The sequence below is a fragment of the Gavia stellata genome, chromosome 5 (genome assembly GCF_030936135.1).
Source record: "Gavia stellata isolate bGavSte3 chromosome 5, bGavSte3.hap2, whole genome shotgun sequence".
Lineage (NCBI taxonomy): Eukaryota > Metazoa > Chordata > Aves > Gaviiformes > Gaviidae > Gavia > Gavia stellata.
The window spans coordinates 513889-526851 of NC_082598.1; the positions used below are offsets into that span (position 1 = coordinate 513889).

General features: G+C 68.3%; 1 protein-coding gene across 1 annotated transcript; it reads right to left on the reverse strand.

Moving 5' to 3' along the window:
- Positions 1 to 211: 211 nt before the first annotated feature.
- On the reverse strand, positions 212 to 11594 carry CPXM1 (carboxypeptidase X, M14 family member 1). Its single transcript, XM_059817835.1, has 14 exons — positions 11429 to 11594; positions 7510 to 7617; positions 6543 to 6652; positions 5790 to 5929; positions 5627 to 5711; positions 3732 to 3882; positions 3474 to 3562; positions 3217 to 3340; positions 2764 to 2960; positions 2490 to 2669; positions 1975 to 2272; positions 1763 to 1902; positions 1066 to 1168; positions 212 to 474 (listed from the first exon to the last, which is right to left on the reverse strand). The coding sequence occupies exons 1-14, from the start codon at positions 11592 to 11594 to the stop codon at positions 212 to 214; spliced, it is 2154 nt and encodes a 717-aa protein (XP_059673818.1).
- Positions 11595 to 12963: the final 1369 nt, after the last annotated feature.

The following is a 12963-nucleotide window of genomic DNA, read 5'->3' on the forward strand; positions in this document are numbered from 1 at the left end:
AGGATCCGGCCCCGCGACAGAGGTGCACAACAGGCGCAGGGGCAGCACAGCCAACTTTACTGGGAGGCGTCCCGCACAGCGGCGACGCCGGGAGCACCCGCTCCGGATCTGGCCCCCCGCGGGCCCCCGCGCCTTCCTGGCCCCACCACCGGTGCGGGGTCCAGCCCCTGGCCCCCCACGCCGAGCCCGCGGCCGCGGGGCAGCCTCCCGGTCATGGCGCGCGGCGGTGGGCGCGCAGGCGCCGCAGGCGCTGGCGCCGCAGCCGCAGCAGCAGGTCGGGGGGCAGGTGGGCCCCCCCGGGCTGCCGTCCTCGCAACCGCTGCCGCCGTGCCCGGGCCAGGCGGAAGCTGCAGGGAGTGGGCACGTTCTCGTAGGAGACGCGGCACGGCTGCGTGGCCGCCTCGTAGCCCTCGGCCCGCGCCGTCACCTCGTACTCCCCCGGGTTCAGCAGCCGCCAGTAGTCCCCGTCGAAGGCTGCGACAGCGGGGCGGGGGTCAGGTGCCCCGTGGGGCGTCGGTGCTGCCACACCCCTATCCCCAGCCCCGTCCCCATTCCCGTCCAAGTCCCTGTCCCCATCCCCTTCCCATGCACATCCCCAATCCTATTCGTGTCCCCATCCCATCCCCATTCCTATTCCCATCCCAAATCCCATTCCTGTTCCTGTCCCCATCCCTACCCCCATCCCCTTCCCATGCACATCCCCAATCCTATTCCCATCCCCATCCCATCCCCATTCCCATCCCATTCCCATCCCCTCCCTACCCCATCCCCATTCCCTCCCCATCTCCATCGCCAATCCCATTCCTGTCCCCATCCCATCCTCATTCCCAGCCCAATCCTATTTCCAATCCCATCCGCAATCCCATCCCATCCCCATTCCCATCCCCTCCCTACCCCATCCCCATTCCCTCCCCATCTCCATCGCCAATCCCATTCCTGTCCCCATCCCATCCTCATTCCCAGCCCAATCCTATTTCCAATCCCATCCGCAACCCCATCCCATCCCCAATCCCATCCCATCCCCACCCCATTCCCGTCCCTGTCGCCATCCCCAGCCCACCGCACCCGTCCGGACGTCATGGTTGATGCCGTCCACAGAGATGATGGCGTTGGCAATGCCCTGCTCCGTGTCTCCGTCCCGAACCACCCCCTTAATCCCGCGGTGCACCTGGGGACCGTGGGCCGGAGCGGGTGTCAGCGGGGCCGGTGTGCAGGGGACACACGTGCACGCACACACGTGTGCCACACACACATGTGCCGCACCCAGCGCTGTCTGTGCCCAGATCCCGGCGCAGGGCACGGTGCCACGGCACACGCGGCAGGCAGCGCACACCCACGGCGCAGGCGTGCTACGGGCGGCACCGGCACACACGCCCTGCACGCGCAAACCCTCGCAGGGCGCGCACGCGCCCCTGCCACACGTGTGCGCGGGCGCCCCGCAGGCTGCACACGCATGGGATGCAGGTCCGCGCTGCGCGTGGCATGTGGATGCCCTGCACACGGGTGCACTACCTCCCCGCACGGTGCACACACGCGCTGCAGGTCGCACACGCGTCTCGCATGCCGAGCCCACGCTCTGTGCCCGCGGAGGTGCCCGTGGGGGGACACGGCCCCTCGGGGGTGTTTGGAGACTCCGGAGCCGTGTCCTGCTGCCATCCGCTCAGCCCCTGCCCAAACCTTGACCCCTCGGTGCCACGTCCCCCATGGGATCCCGCAGCGTGTCCCCTGCCCCAGAGCACCCAGGGGTGTCCCCGTCCCCGACCTGCTCCATGTAGAGCAGCAGGGACTCCCGGTTGTTCTCCCACTCGGCCGGCAGCTCGGAAGCGTGCGGGAACTTGTCGCAGGAGAGCTCCACCGTGATCTCGAAGCAGTTGGTGTGCAGGTAGCTGAAGTCGTTCATGCCTGTGCAGGATGGCGGGGGGTGTCAGGGGGGTCCCCAGCCGCCCCCCGCCCCTCCCCGGCCCCCCCACTCACTGCCGGGCACCGTGTGCCAGTTGGCCCCGTTGATGATGTTGCCGAAGCGGATGAAGTCGTCGTAGTGGCAGAGGCGCCGCTCCTCGCTGGCCATGGCCAGGTTGGAGGTGGCGTAGACGGTGGCCAACCAGCGGAAGACCCCGTCGTCGGCGGTGGGGGTCAGCTCCTGCGCCTTCCAGTAGGTGCGGGTCATGTCGAAGGGGTAGGTGACCACCAGCTCCCCCCCGTGCAGGTTGGCGCTCAGCACGAAGGGGTACCGCTGCATCCAGTCAATCACTGCCCGCGTCTCGGGGGCCACCTGGGGGGACCCCGCATCAGAGGGGGCCGTGCCGGGTCCCGGTGATGAACCCCACGTCAGGCGGGGGGAAAGGCTCCCGCTGCCCCCTCCTTAGGGCGCACGGCCGAGACCCCGCGGGTCTGTCCCCGGCGCAGCCCCGCCACGGGCGGGCATCGCCCAGGCGCGCTGGGGCAGGAGGAGGTGGGTGGTTTCGGGGTGCCCGCGGGGCCGGGCTCACCGTGGCGTTGGCGAAGGTGTAGTACTCGGGGATGGGGATGTAGTGGTTGGGGAACTCGTGGGGCACCAGGTCGTTGTCCTCGGCGTCCCACAGCGCCGTGTTGAGGTCGGCAAAGTTGTGGTTGAGGTCGATGCCCTCGTAGGTCCAGCGGCCCATGGCCCAGCCCGACAGCTCCGAGCCCTGCCGGGGGACGGGGTCACCGGGGACCGGTGCCGGGACAGCCCCTCAGCGGGTCGGTGCTCAGCACCCCCGGGGCCGGGCAGCTCGACCCTACCAGCTTGTAGGCGGTCTCGTAGCCGTCGGGGTTCATGGAGGGCAGGAGGTGGATGCGGGTCTCGGTGACCAGCTGCACCACGCGGGGGTTGCCCAACCGAAACTCCCGGCACAGGTACTCCATCAGGTTGAGCAGCAGCTCCCGGCCCAGCACCTCATTGCCGTGCATCCCCGCCACGTAGCGGAACTCCGGCTCGCCTGCCGGGCACAGCGCGCGGTGGCAGCAGGGGCCCTGGTCATCCTGGTCCTTTATGCCCCATGCCAGCCTGGGCATCCCCGGTGACTCTGACCCCATCTGCCTGCACCAGCCTGGGTGTCCCTGGCCACCCTGTCCCCATCCTGCACCAGCCTGGGTGTCCCCGGCCACCCTGTCCCCATCCTGCACCAGCCTGGGTGTCCCCAGCCATCCCAGCTGTCACCTCCCCTCCCTGCCCCGGAGCCATAGGGCACATACCCACTTCGTGCTGCCCGGGGTTGTCGGAGATCTCCATGACGTACATCTTGAGGCCCAGGTAGCTCTTCCCGATGCTGTAGACGCGGGTGATGTCGGGGCACTCATCGTTCACCCGCTTCATCAGCTGGGGAGGGCACAGCGCTCTGGGTCAGGGTCTGGGGGCACCCCGGGGGTACGGAGACCCCCTGCCCCAGGCGGGGATGCCCCCAGGGATGCAGAGACCCCCATGCCCCACACCGGGGGTGCAGGGCACGCACCTTTCTCATCTCCTTGTAGTTGTGATGGCGGAAATCCAGCTTGTCGGTGGGCAGGGGCTGGCTGTGCCAGCTGTAGATGTTATTCGGGTCTACGGGGAGCCAGGCGGGCACAGAGGGGACACAAGCGGGGGGACACGGTCAGAGATCCCGGGATGCGGGAACAGCCCGGACCCCAACCCCGGGGATGCCCCCGGCAGAGCGTGCCCGTCCTGGGTGCTCGTGGGTCGGGGCGAGGGGTGGCGGGCAGCAGGCACCCACCGGGCAGCGGGCAGCCCAGGACCTCTGCCCGTAGGCAGATGGTGCCGTTCTGGAACCAGGTCTGGGGGTTGATGCGCAGGTAGCGTGCCACCACCGGGGAGGGCAGCAGGTTGAGCACCGGCGTCTCGGGGTCCTTGTTCGCGGGGAAGATCTGGAGGGGGGGACGGGATGCAGCCCCGGTGGGTCCCTGTGCTGGGGGGAACCCAGCCGGGGGCCGCAGGGACAAGGGGGGCTGCGGCAGAGCCACCCACCGGGGTCCAAAGGGTTACAGGCGCCGCAGCCCATCCGGCCCTGGCCCCCCTCCAGCCCCTAATGAGGAGCAGACGCTGGCAGTGGGGCCCCGAGCCCGGCACCGCAGAGGAACCAGAGCCCCAACGGTGCCGCACTGCTCTGCCCCCAAACCCACCACCCCAGCACCCGGAGGGGAGGGTCCCCAGCATGGTCTCCAGGGATGAGCATAGGGACCCCCAAACCCACCCCCAGCACAGCCCTGGCACACGCACCCCCACAGCTGCCCCAGCACAGCGCTGGCACAGGGACACCCAGACCCATCCCGACACAGCGCTGGCACAGGGACCCCCAAACCCATCCCGACACAGCGCTGGCACAGGGACCCCAAACCCATCCCGACACAGTGCTGGCACAGGGACACCCAGACCCATCCCGACACAGTGCTGCCACAGGGACCCCCAAACCCATCCCGACACAGTGCTGCCACAGGGACCCCAAACCCATCCCGACACAGTGCTGGCACAGGGACACCCAGACCCATCCCGACACAGCGCTGGCACAGGGACACCCAGACCCATCCCGACACAGTGCTGCCACAGGGACCCCCAAACCCATCCCGACACAGCGCTGGCACAGGGACACCCAGACCCATCCCAACACAGCGCTGGCACAGGGACCCCCAAACCCATCCCGACACAGTGCTGCCACAGGGACCCCCAGACCCATCCCAACACAGCGCTGGCACAGGGACCCCCAAACCCATCCCGACACAGTGCTGCCACAGGGACCCCCAGACCCATCCCAACACAGCGCTGGCACAGGGACCCCCAAACCCATCCCGACACAGTGCTGGCACAGGGACCCCAAACCCATCCCAACACAGTGCTGGCACAGGGACCCCCAAACCCATCCTGACACAGTGCTGGCACAGGGACCCCCAAACCCATCCCGACACAGCGTTGGCACAGGGACCCCCAAACCCATCCCGACACAGTGCTGGCACAGGGACCCCAAACCCATCCCAACACAGCGCTGGCACAGGGACACCCAGACCCATCCCGACACAGCGCTGGCACAGGGACCCCCAAACCCATCCCGACACAGCGCTGGCACAGGGACCCCAAGTGCTGGTGCCTGGGCTGGCCGTGGGAGCCACGCAGCCGGCTCTGGCAGCCCCCACATCTCACACGCCTTCACACCCCTCCGTCCTCGCACACCCCTCCGTCCTCGCACACCCCTCCATCCTCGCACACACACGCGACCCCGCGTGCGCGGACTCGCACGCGCACCCGAGCACCAGGCTGCCGTGTTCGCCTTCGGGCACAGCTGGCCGCGCCACGCAGCACCGCGTACACCCACGCGTGCCCCCGCCGTGCTCATGCGCGTGCACCGGGGGGGCCTTGGCAGGCGGCCGGGGTGGCAGCCGGGGACAAGCAGCCTTTGTGCCTGGCGCCTGGGGGAAAGCGCTGGAGGATGCTCATGGGTGGGGAGGCCAAAGGCAACAGAGCTGGGTCCCAGCCCAGCGCCATCCGGCACGGTTAACACTGCCAGCACGGTTAACGGTTAATCCCCCGTGCCCTCGCTCTGCTCGGGGAGCTGGGGGTGCCCAGGGGGGTCCTCACTCCCACCACCCCTACCCGGGGCTGCTCCCCGTGGGCACTTACCACCTCCTCGGTGCCGTTGAGGCACGGCTGCCATGTGTGCGTGTCGTTGCTGACCTGGACTTTGTAGGACGTCACCCAGTCGTACCTGCACGGGGGAGAGGGTCAGCAGGGTCCCGGCCCCCCCGCCTGGCCCCCCCGGGGCTGGTCCTGCCCGGTGCCTTACGTCCAGATGGAGTTGAGCCCCTGCGTGATGACGCCGGTGAAGTTGGTGAGCCGGCGGGCATCCACCTCCAGCCACTGCTCCGTGTCCTCCTGCCCCGCGCACCAGCCGCCGTCGTAGAAGTCCCCGTCGTAGAGCCCCGACTGCGGCGGGGTGGGGGGTGTCAGGGACGGGAGGGGGACGCAGTGCCACCGCCCATGCGCCTCCAGCCCCGCTCTGCCCCTGCGGCAGCGGCACCAGGGCGGCGCTCCGAGCTGCAGGGGCACCACTTGGCCGGGGGACCGTGTCCCGGGTTTAACGGGACCCTTCGAGGGGCCGTGGCCGAGTCCCCCCGTCCAACACGCAAACGGCCCCGGCACTGCCGGCGGGCCTGGCCACGGCGAGGCTGGAGGGGTCCATGCTGGCGAGCCCTTGCTACACGTGTGCCATGCACGTGCCACGCACACGTCATGCACACGCCATGCATACACTGCGTTTGCCACGCACACGCCATGCACACACATGCCATGTATGTGCCACACGCCATGCAAACATCACACACACCCCATGCACACGCCACGCACACACGGCACACACCACGCACACAGCGCACGCGTGCCACGCACATGCCACGTGAACATCACACGCACCATGCATGTGCCATGCACACAGCACACACACGCCATGCACATGCCAAGCAAACGTGACACACGCCATGCACGTGCCACGCGCACACCGTGCACACTGCACACGCCATGCACACGCCGCGCGTCCTACCTGGATGTTGAGGCGCCCGCGGTGGGCACCCAGGCCGTAGCGCTTGTCGCTGGAGGCTCGGAGCTGGGAGTCCAGCACCCGCAGGGACTCCAGCCCCAGGGGGGGACACTCTGGGGGCAGAGCAGAGGGGGCCGGGCTCACTCAGAGACCCCCGTGCACGGCTGTCCCCACCCTGTGCCCCTCTCCGCGTGCCCTGGGGCAATTCCTGGCAGGTCCTGTGCCGTGCCGTGCCATGCCGTGCGGTGCCACGGGACATGTGGCAAGGCGCAGCACCAGCTCCCTGCCCGCCGTCCACCCCGGCCCCGCTCCCAGGCTCTGCGGGGCCGGACCCGAACATGTGGGCGAGACCCCAAGCTCCAGCCTCCGGCGCAGGAATGCAGCCAGGCCCCACGGCCGCGACCGCAGCTATGACCGCAGCCAGGGCAAACCCTGCTCCGTGTCATGCAAACCCCATTCTGCGTCATGCAAACCCCACTCCGCGTCATGCAAACCCCGCTCCCCGTCCCGCAGAGGGGCAGGGAGGACAGCAGTGGGGGGGGGGAGCCCTGGCAGCGTCCCCCAGCCCCACCGCAGGACGGGTGTGTGTCGGCACACACGTGTGTGCGTGCGTGCATGCAGTTTGCTGCGGGTGTTTCTGTGCCGTCACACGCACTGCGCATGCACAGGGTGATGGTTGTGCGTGTGCAGGGTGTGCACGCGTGACAGCGCGGGGGCCATGCGTGTGTGACGGCATGTGCCTGCGCGGGGCGGTGGCTGTGCCCCTCCTCGGAGCGCCGGGAAGGGCTGGGGCCATTCCCCACGTGCGGGTGCACGTGCCGAGGTGTGCGGGTGTGCACTGCGGCACCGAGCACCCGGCTTACGCTGGACTCGGTGTCTGCTCACGGCGCGGAGGCGTGTGCACATGCGTGTGTGCCTCTGTGGCCCCGCAGACCCCCCTGCCCCGGTCCCCGGCGCTGAGCGTACGTACGGGGCTCCGGCGGAGCGGCCGTGTCCTTGGCCGGAGCCTTCGGCTTCTTCTTCACCACTTTCTTCTTCACGACTTTAACCCGCACCAGCTTCTTCCTGGGCGCCGCGGCTGGAGACGGGCAAAGGGACCCCGGGGACGGTGGGGTCCAGGGCCCTCGGGGACCCACGCACCCTTGCACCCCATCACGCCCCCCATGCACCCCACGCACACAGCACCCAGTGCTCACGGGGACACCTGGGGCACCCCCTCACCACACACAGGCTGCGGCGCAGCCCCGGAGGTGTGCACGGCCCCAGCACGCGTGCGCACACACACGCGTGCACGCACATGCGCACACACACGTCTGCACATGTGCACACAGCGCACAAACACACAAACGCACACCCAGAAACGGCACACATGCGCACACGCACAGAGCGCACACTCACGCGCTGATGCACAGATGCGCACACAAACCACACGCGTGTCCATACCTGCATGCGCGCGCACACACACAGGGCCAAACACACACACATGCGCACACGCACCCCTGTGCACGCACACTTCAGGTCACTCCCCTCCACGCACACACAACCCTGTGCACACACACGTTTATGCACACACGTTCCTCTGCACACAGCTGTGCACGCACACTTGTGCACACGCATCCCTCTGCGCACAGCTGTGCACACACACACTTGTGCACACACACACAGCTGTGCACACACAGCCATGCACACACACTTGTGCACACACGTCCCTGTATACACACACAGCTGTGCACGCACACTTGTGCACATGCATCTCGCTGCGCACAGCCATGCACACACACACTTGTGCACACATGTCTCTGTGCACACACGTCCCTGTGCACACACACTGCTGTGCACACACACGCAGTTGTACACACGTCCCTGTGCACACACAGCTGTGCACACACACAGCTGTGCACACACACTTGTGCACATGCATCCCTGTGCACACACAGCCGTGCACACACAGCCGTGCACACACAGTTCTGCAGAGTTGTGCACGCGCATCCCTGTGCACACACAGTTGTGCGCACACACACATCCCTGTGCGCGCGCACTTGTGCACACACACCCCTGTGCACGCACACAGCCGTGCACACATCCATGTGCACACACACTTGTGCGCACGCACAGCCATACACACACCCACTTGTGCACACGCATGCCTCTGCACACACACAGCTGTGCACACACAGTTGTGCAGTTGTGCATGCGTACCCCTGTGCACACGCAGTTGTGCGCGCACACACACTTGTGCACACAGCCCCCTGCGCACACGCAGACATGCACACATGTCCATGTGCATGCATGTCCGTGTGCACACACACTTGTGCACACACACAGACACACACACACACTTGTGCACACGCATGCCTCTGCACACACAGCCGTGCACACACATGCAGTTGTGCACACCCCGTGCACACACACTGTGCACACACACTTGTGCACACACATTCCTCTGCACACACACAGCTGTGTGCACACAGAGCTGTGCACACACGTCCCTGCGCACACACACTTGTGCACACGCATCCCTCTGCACACACAGCTGTGCACACACATGCTTGTGCACACCCCGTGCACACACACAGCTGTGCACACACACAGCTGCACACACACACACGCTTGTGCACACACATTCCTCTGCACACACACAGCTGTGTGCACACACACGCTTGTGCACACACATTCCTCTGCACACACACAGCTGTGCACACACACACACTTCTGCACACACATTCCTCTGCACACACACAGCTGTGTGCACACACACAGCTCTGCACACACGTCCCTGCAGACACACACTTGTGCACACACAGCTGTGCACACACACTTGTGCACCCCCCCGTGCACACACACAGCTGTGCACACACACACAGCCGTGTGCACACACACACAGCCGTGCACACATGTCCATGTGCACACATGTCCGTGTGCACACACACTTGTGCACACAGCCACACACACATACACTTGTGCACACACAGAGCCACACACACATGTGTGCACACGCATGCCTCTGCATACACACAGCTGTGCACACACACACTTGTGCACACGCATCCCTCTGCACACACAGCCGTGCACACACACACAGCCGTGTACACACACACGCTTGTGCACACACACAGCTGTGCACACACACACACTTGTGCACACACACAGCTCTGCACACATGTCCCTGTGGACACACACTTGTGCACATGCATCCCTCTGCACACAGAGCCGTGCACACACACACACTTGTGCACCCCCCCGTGCACACCCCCCCTTGTACACACCCCCCGTGCACACACACAGCCGTGTACACACACATGCTTGTGCACACCCCCTGTGCACACACACACACAGCTGCACACACACACACGCTTGTGCACACACATTCCTCTGCACACACACAGCTGTGTGCACACACACAGCTCTGCAAACACGTCCCTGCGGACACACACTTGTGCACACGCATCCTTCTGCACACAGAGCCGTGCACATACACACACAGCCGTGCACACATGTCCATGTGCACACATGTGCGTGTGCACACACACTTGTGCACACAGCCACACACACATACACTTGTGCACACACAGAGCCACACACACATGTGTGCACACGCATGCCTCTGCATACACACAGCTGTGCACACACACACTTGTGCACACGCATCCCTCTGCACACACAGCCGTGCACACACCCCCCTCGTGCACACACAGAGCTGTGCACACACACACTTGTGCACACGCATCCCTCTGCACACACAGCTGTGCACACACATGCAGTTGTGCACACCCCCCTGTGCACACACACAGCTGTGCACACACACACACTTGTGCGCACACATTCCTCTGCACACACACAGCTGTGTGCACACACACAGCTCTGCACACACGTCCCTGTGGACACACACTTGTGCACACGCATCCCTCTGCACACAGAGCCGTGCACATACACACACAGCCGTGCACACATGTCCATGTGCACACATGTCCGTGTGCACACACACTTGTGCACACAGCCACACACACATACACTTGTGCACACACAGAGCCACACACGTGTGCACACGCATGCCTCTGCATACACAGCCCTGCACACACACACTTGTGCACACCCCCCGTGCACACACACAGCCGTGTACACACACACACACTTGTGCACACCCCCCCTGCACACCCACCCCCCCCCCCCCCCGTGCACGCCCGTCCCTGCCCACGGCGGTGCCCACCCGCACGCTCTCAGCCCACGCACCCCCCAGCCCCGCACCCCCCCGCAGCTCCTACCTTTGGCCCCGGGCCCCCCCTCCTTCAGCCGCCCGCGCTCGGGGGGGCCGGGGCTGGAGGGGGCTGCGCTGCCCGGGGCCCCCCCCGCCGCGCCTTTCGGGGGGGCGGCCGTGGTGCTTGTTGCGGTGCTCGCCCCCGTGCCCTTCGGGGGGGCCCCCCCCGTGCCTTTGGGGGTGTCCGCCGTGGTTGGGGGGGTCCTCGGCGCCGTGCCCCTCGGGGGGGCCGCCCCGGTGCCTTTGGGGGTGTCCGCCGTGGTTGGGGGGGTCCTCGGCGCCGTGCCCCTCGGGGGGGCCCCCTCCGTGCCTTTGGGGGTGTCCGCCGTGGTTGGGGGGGTCCTCGGCGCCGCGCCCCTCGGGGGGGCCACCCCGGTGCCTTTGGGGGGTCTCGTCGCGGTCCTTCTGGGGGTGTCCACCGTGGTTGGGGGAGGTCTCGGCGTCGTGCCCCTCGGGGGGGCCGCCCCGGTGCCTTTGGGGGGTCTCGTCGCGGTGCCTTTGGGGGGTCCCGCCGTGGTTGGGGGGGGTCTCGGCGCCGCGCCCATCGGGGGGGCCGCCCCGGTGCCTTTGGGGGGTCCCGCCGTGGTTGGGGGGGTCCTCGCCCCCGTGCCCCTCGGGGGGGCCCCCCCCGTGCCTTTGGGGGGTCCCGCCGTGGTTGGGGGGGTCCTCGGCGCCGTGCCCCTCGGGGGGGCCGCCCCGGTGCCTCCGGGGGCTCCCGTGGCGGCGCCTCCCGGGGCAGCCCCGGGGGTGCCCATCCCCGTGGCGCCGGGGCGGCCGGGCTCGGCGGGGGCGGCCGCCATCCCCCGGGGGCGGGGGGGGCTGCCGGGGGGCGCCGCCCGGGCGGGGGGCGGCAGCAGCAGCAGCAGCAGCAGCAGCGGGGCGAGGGGCAGCCCCGGCATGGCCGCGGCGGAGCGGAGCGGAGCGGAGCGGAGCGGCCCCCGGCCCTGCCCGCCCGGCGCTGCCTGCCCCGGCCCTCCCCCGCCGCTCTCGCCGCCCCTCCCCGCCCCCCGCCCGCTCCCCTGGCCGGACCCCGGGGGGGCACCGGGCGCTCGGGGCCGTGGCGGAGCCGGGCCGGTCACGCACGCTCCCACGCCCGCGGCCCCGCGTGGGCGCCCACCCCCGCCGGCCCTCTTCTCTCCCGCTGAGCCCGGCGCTGCCCCCCGGCAGGGAAAGTGCCTCTGCCCGCGCCCCTGCCCGCACCCCTGCCCGCACCCCTACCCGCACCTCTGCCCGCACCCCTGCCCACAACGCTGCCCGCACCCCTGCCCACACCCCTGCCTGCACCTCTGCCCACACTCCTGCCCGCACCCTTGCCCGCACCCCTGCCCACAATGCTGCCCGCACCCCTGCCCGCACCCCTGCCTGCCCCGCTGCCCGCACCCTTGCCCGCACCTCTGCCCGCAACCCTGCCCACACCCCTGCCTGCCCCGCTGCCCGCACCCCTGCCCACAACGCTGCCCGCACCCCTGCCCACACCCCTGCCTGCACCTCTGCCTTCCCTGCTGCCCGCACCCTTGCCCGCACCCCTGCCCACACCTCGGCCCACACCCCTGCCCACAACGCTGCCCGCACCCCTGCCCGCACCCTTGCCCGCACCCCTGCCCACACCCCTGCCTGCTCCGCTGCATGCACCCCTGCCCACACCCCTGCCCGCACCTCTGCCCGCACCCCTGCCCACACCCCTGCCTGCCCTGCTGCCCGCACCCCTGCCCGCACCCCTGCCCGCACCCCTGCCCACACCCCTACCCACACCTCTGCCCGCAGCGCTCGGCCGGGGCGGGGGTCTGGCAGGGCAGGGGTCCCACCGGGCTGCCCGGGGGTGTGCGGAGGTGTTGGGTAAAACTGCCCCCCCCCACCCCACCGTGTGACTGGCTGCTCTGAGAGCCCCCGGGGACACCGGGTCCAGCCTGCTCACCCTGCACCGTGTCCCCTGCTGTCCCCGGCACCGTGCAGTGTCCCCGCTGGCCTTGCACCCTGGGGTGCCCCCGCTGTCCCCAGCACCATATCCCCACCGTCCTTGCATCCTGCAGTGTCCCCGCCACCCTTGCACCGTGTCCCCACTGTCTTTGCACCGTGTCCCCACTGTCCTTGCATCGTGTCCCCACTGCCCGCAGCACGCCGCAGTGTCCCCACTGTCCTGGCACAGCCGGTGTCTGACCCTGCTCCCGG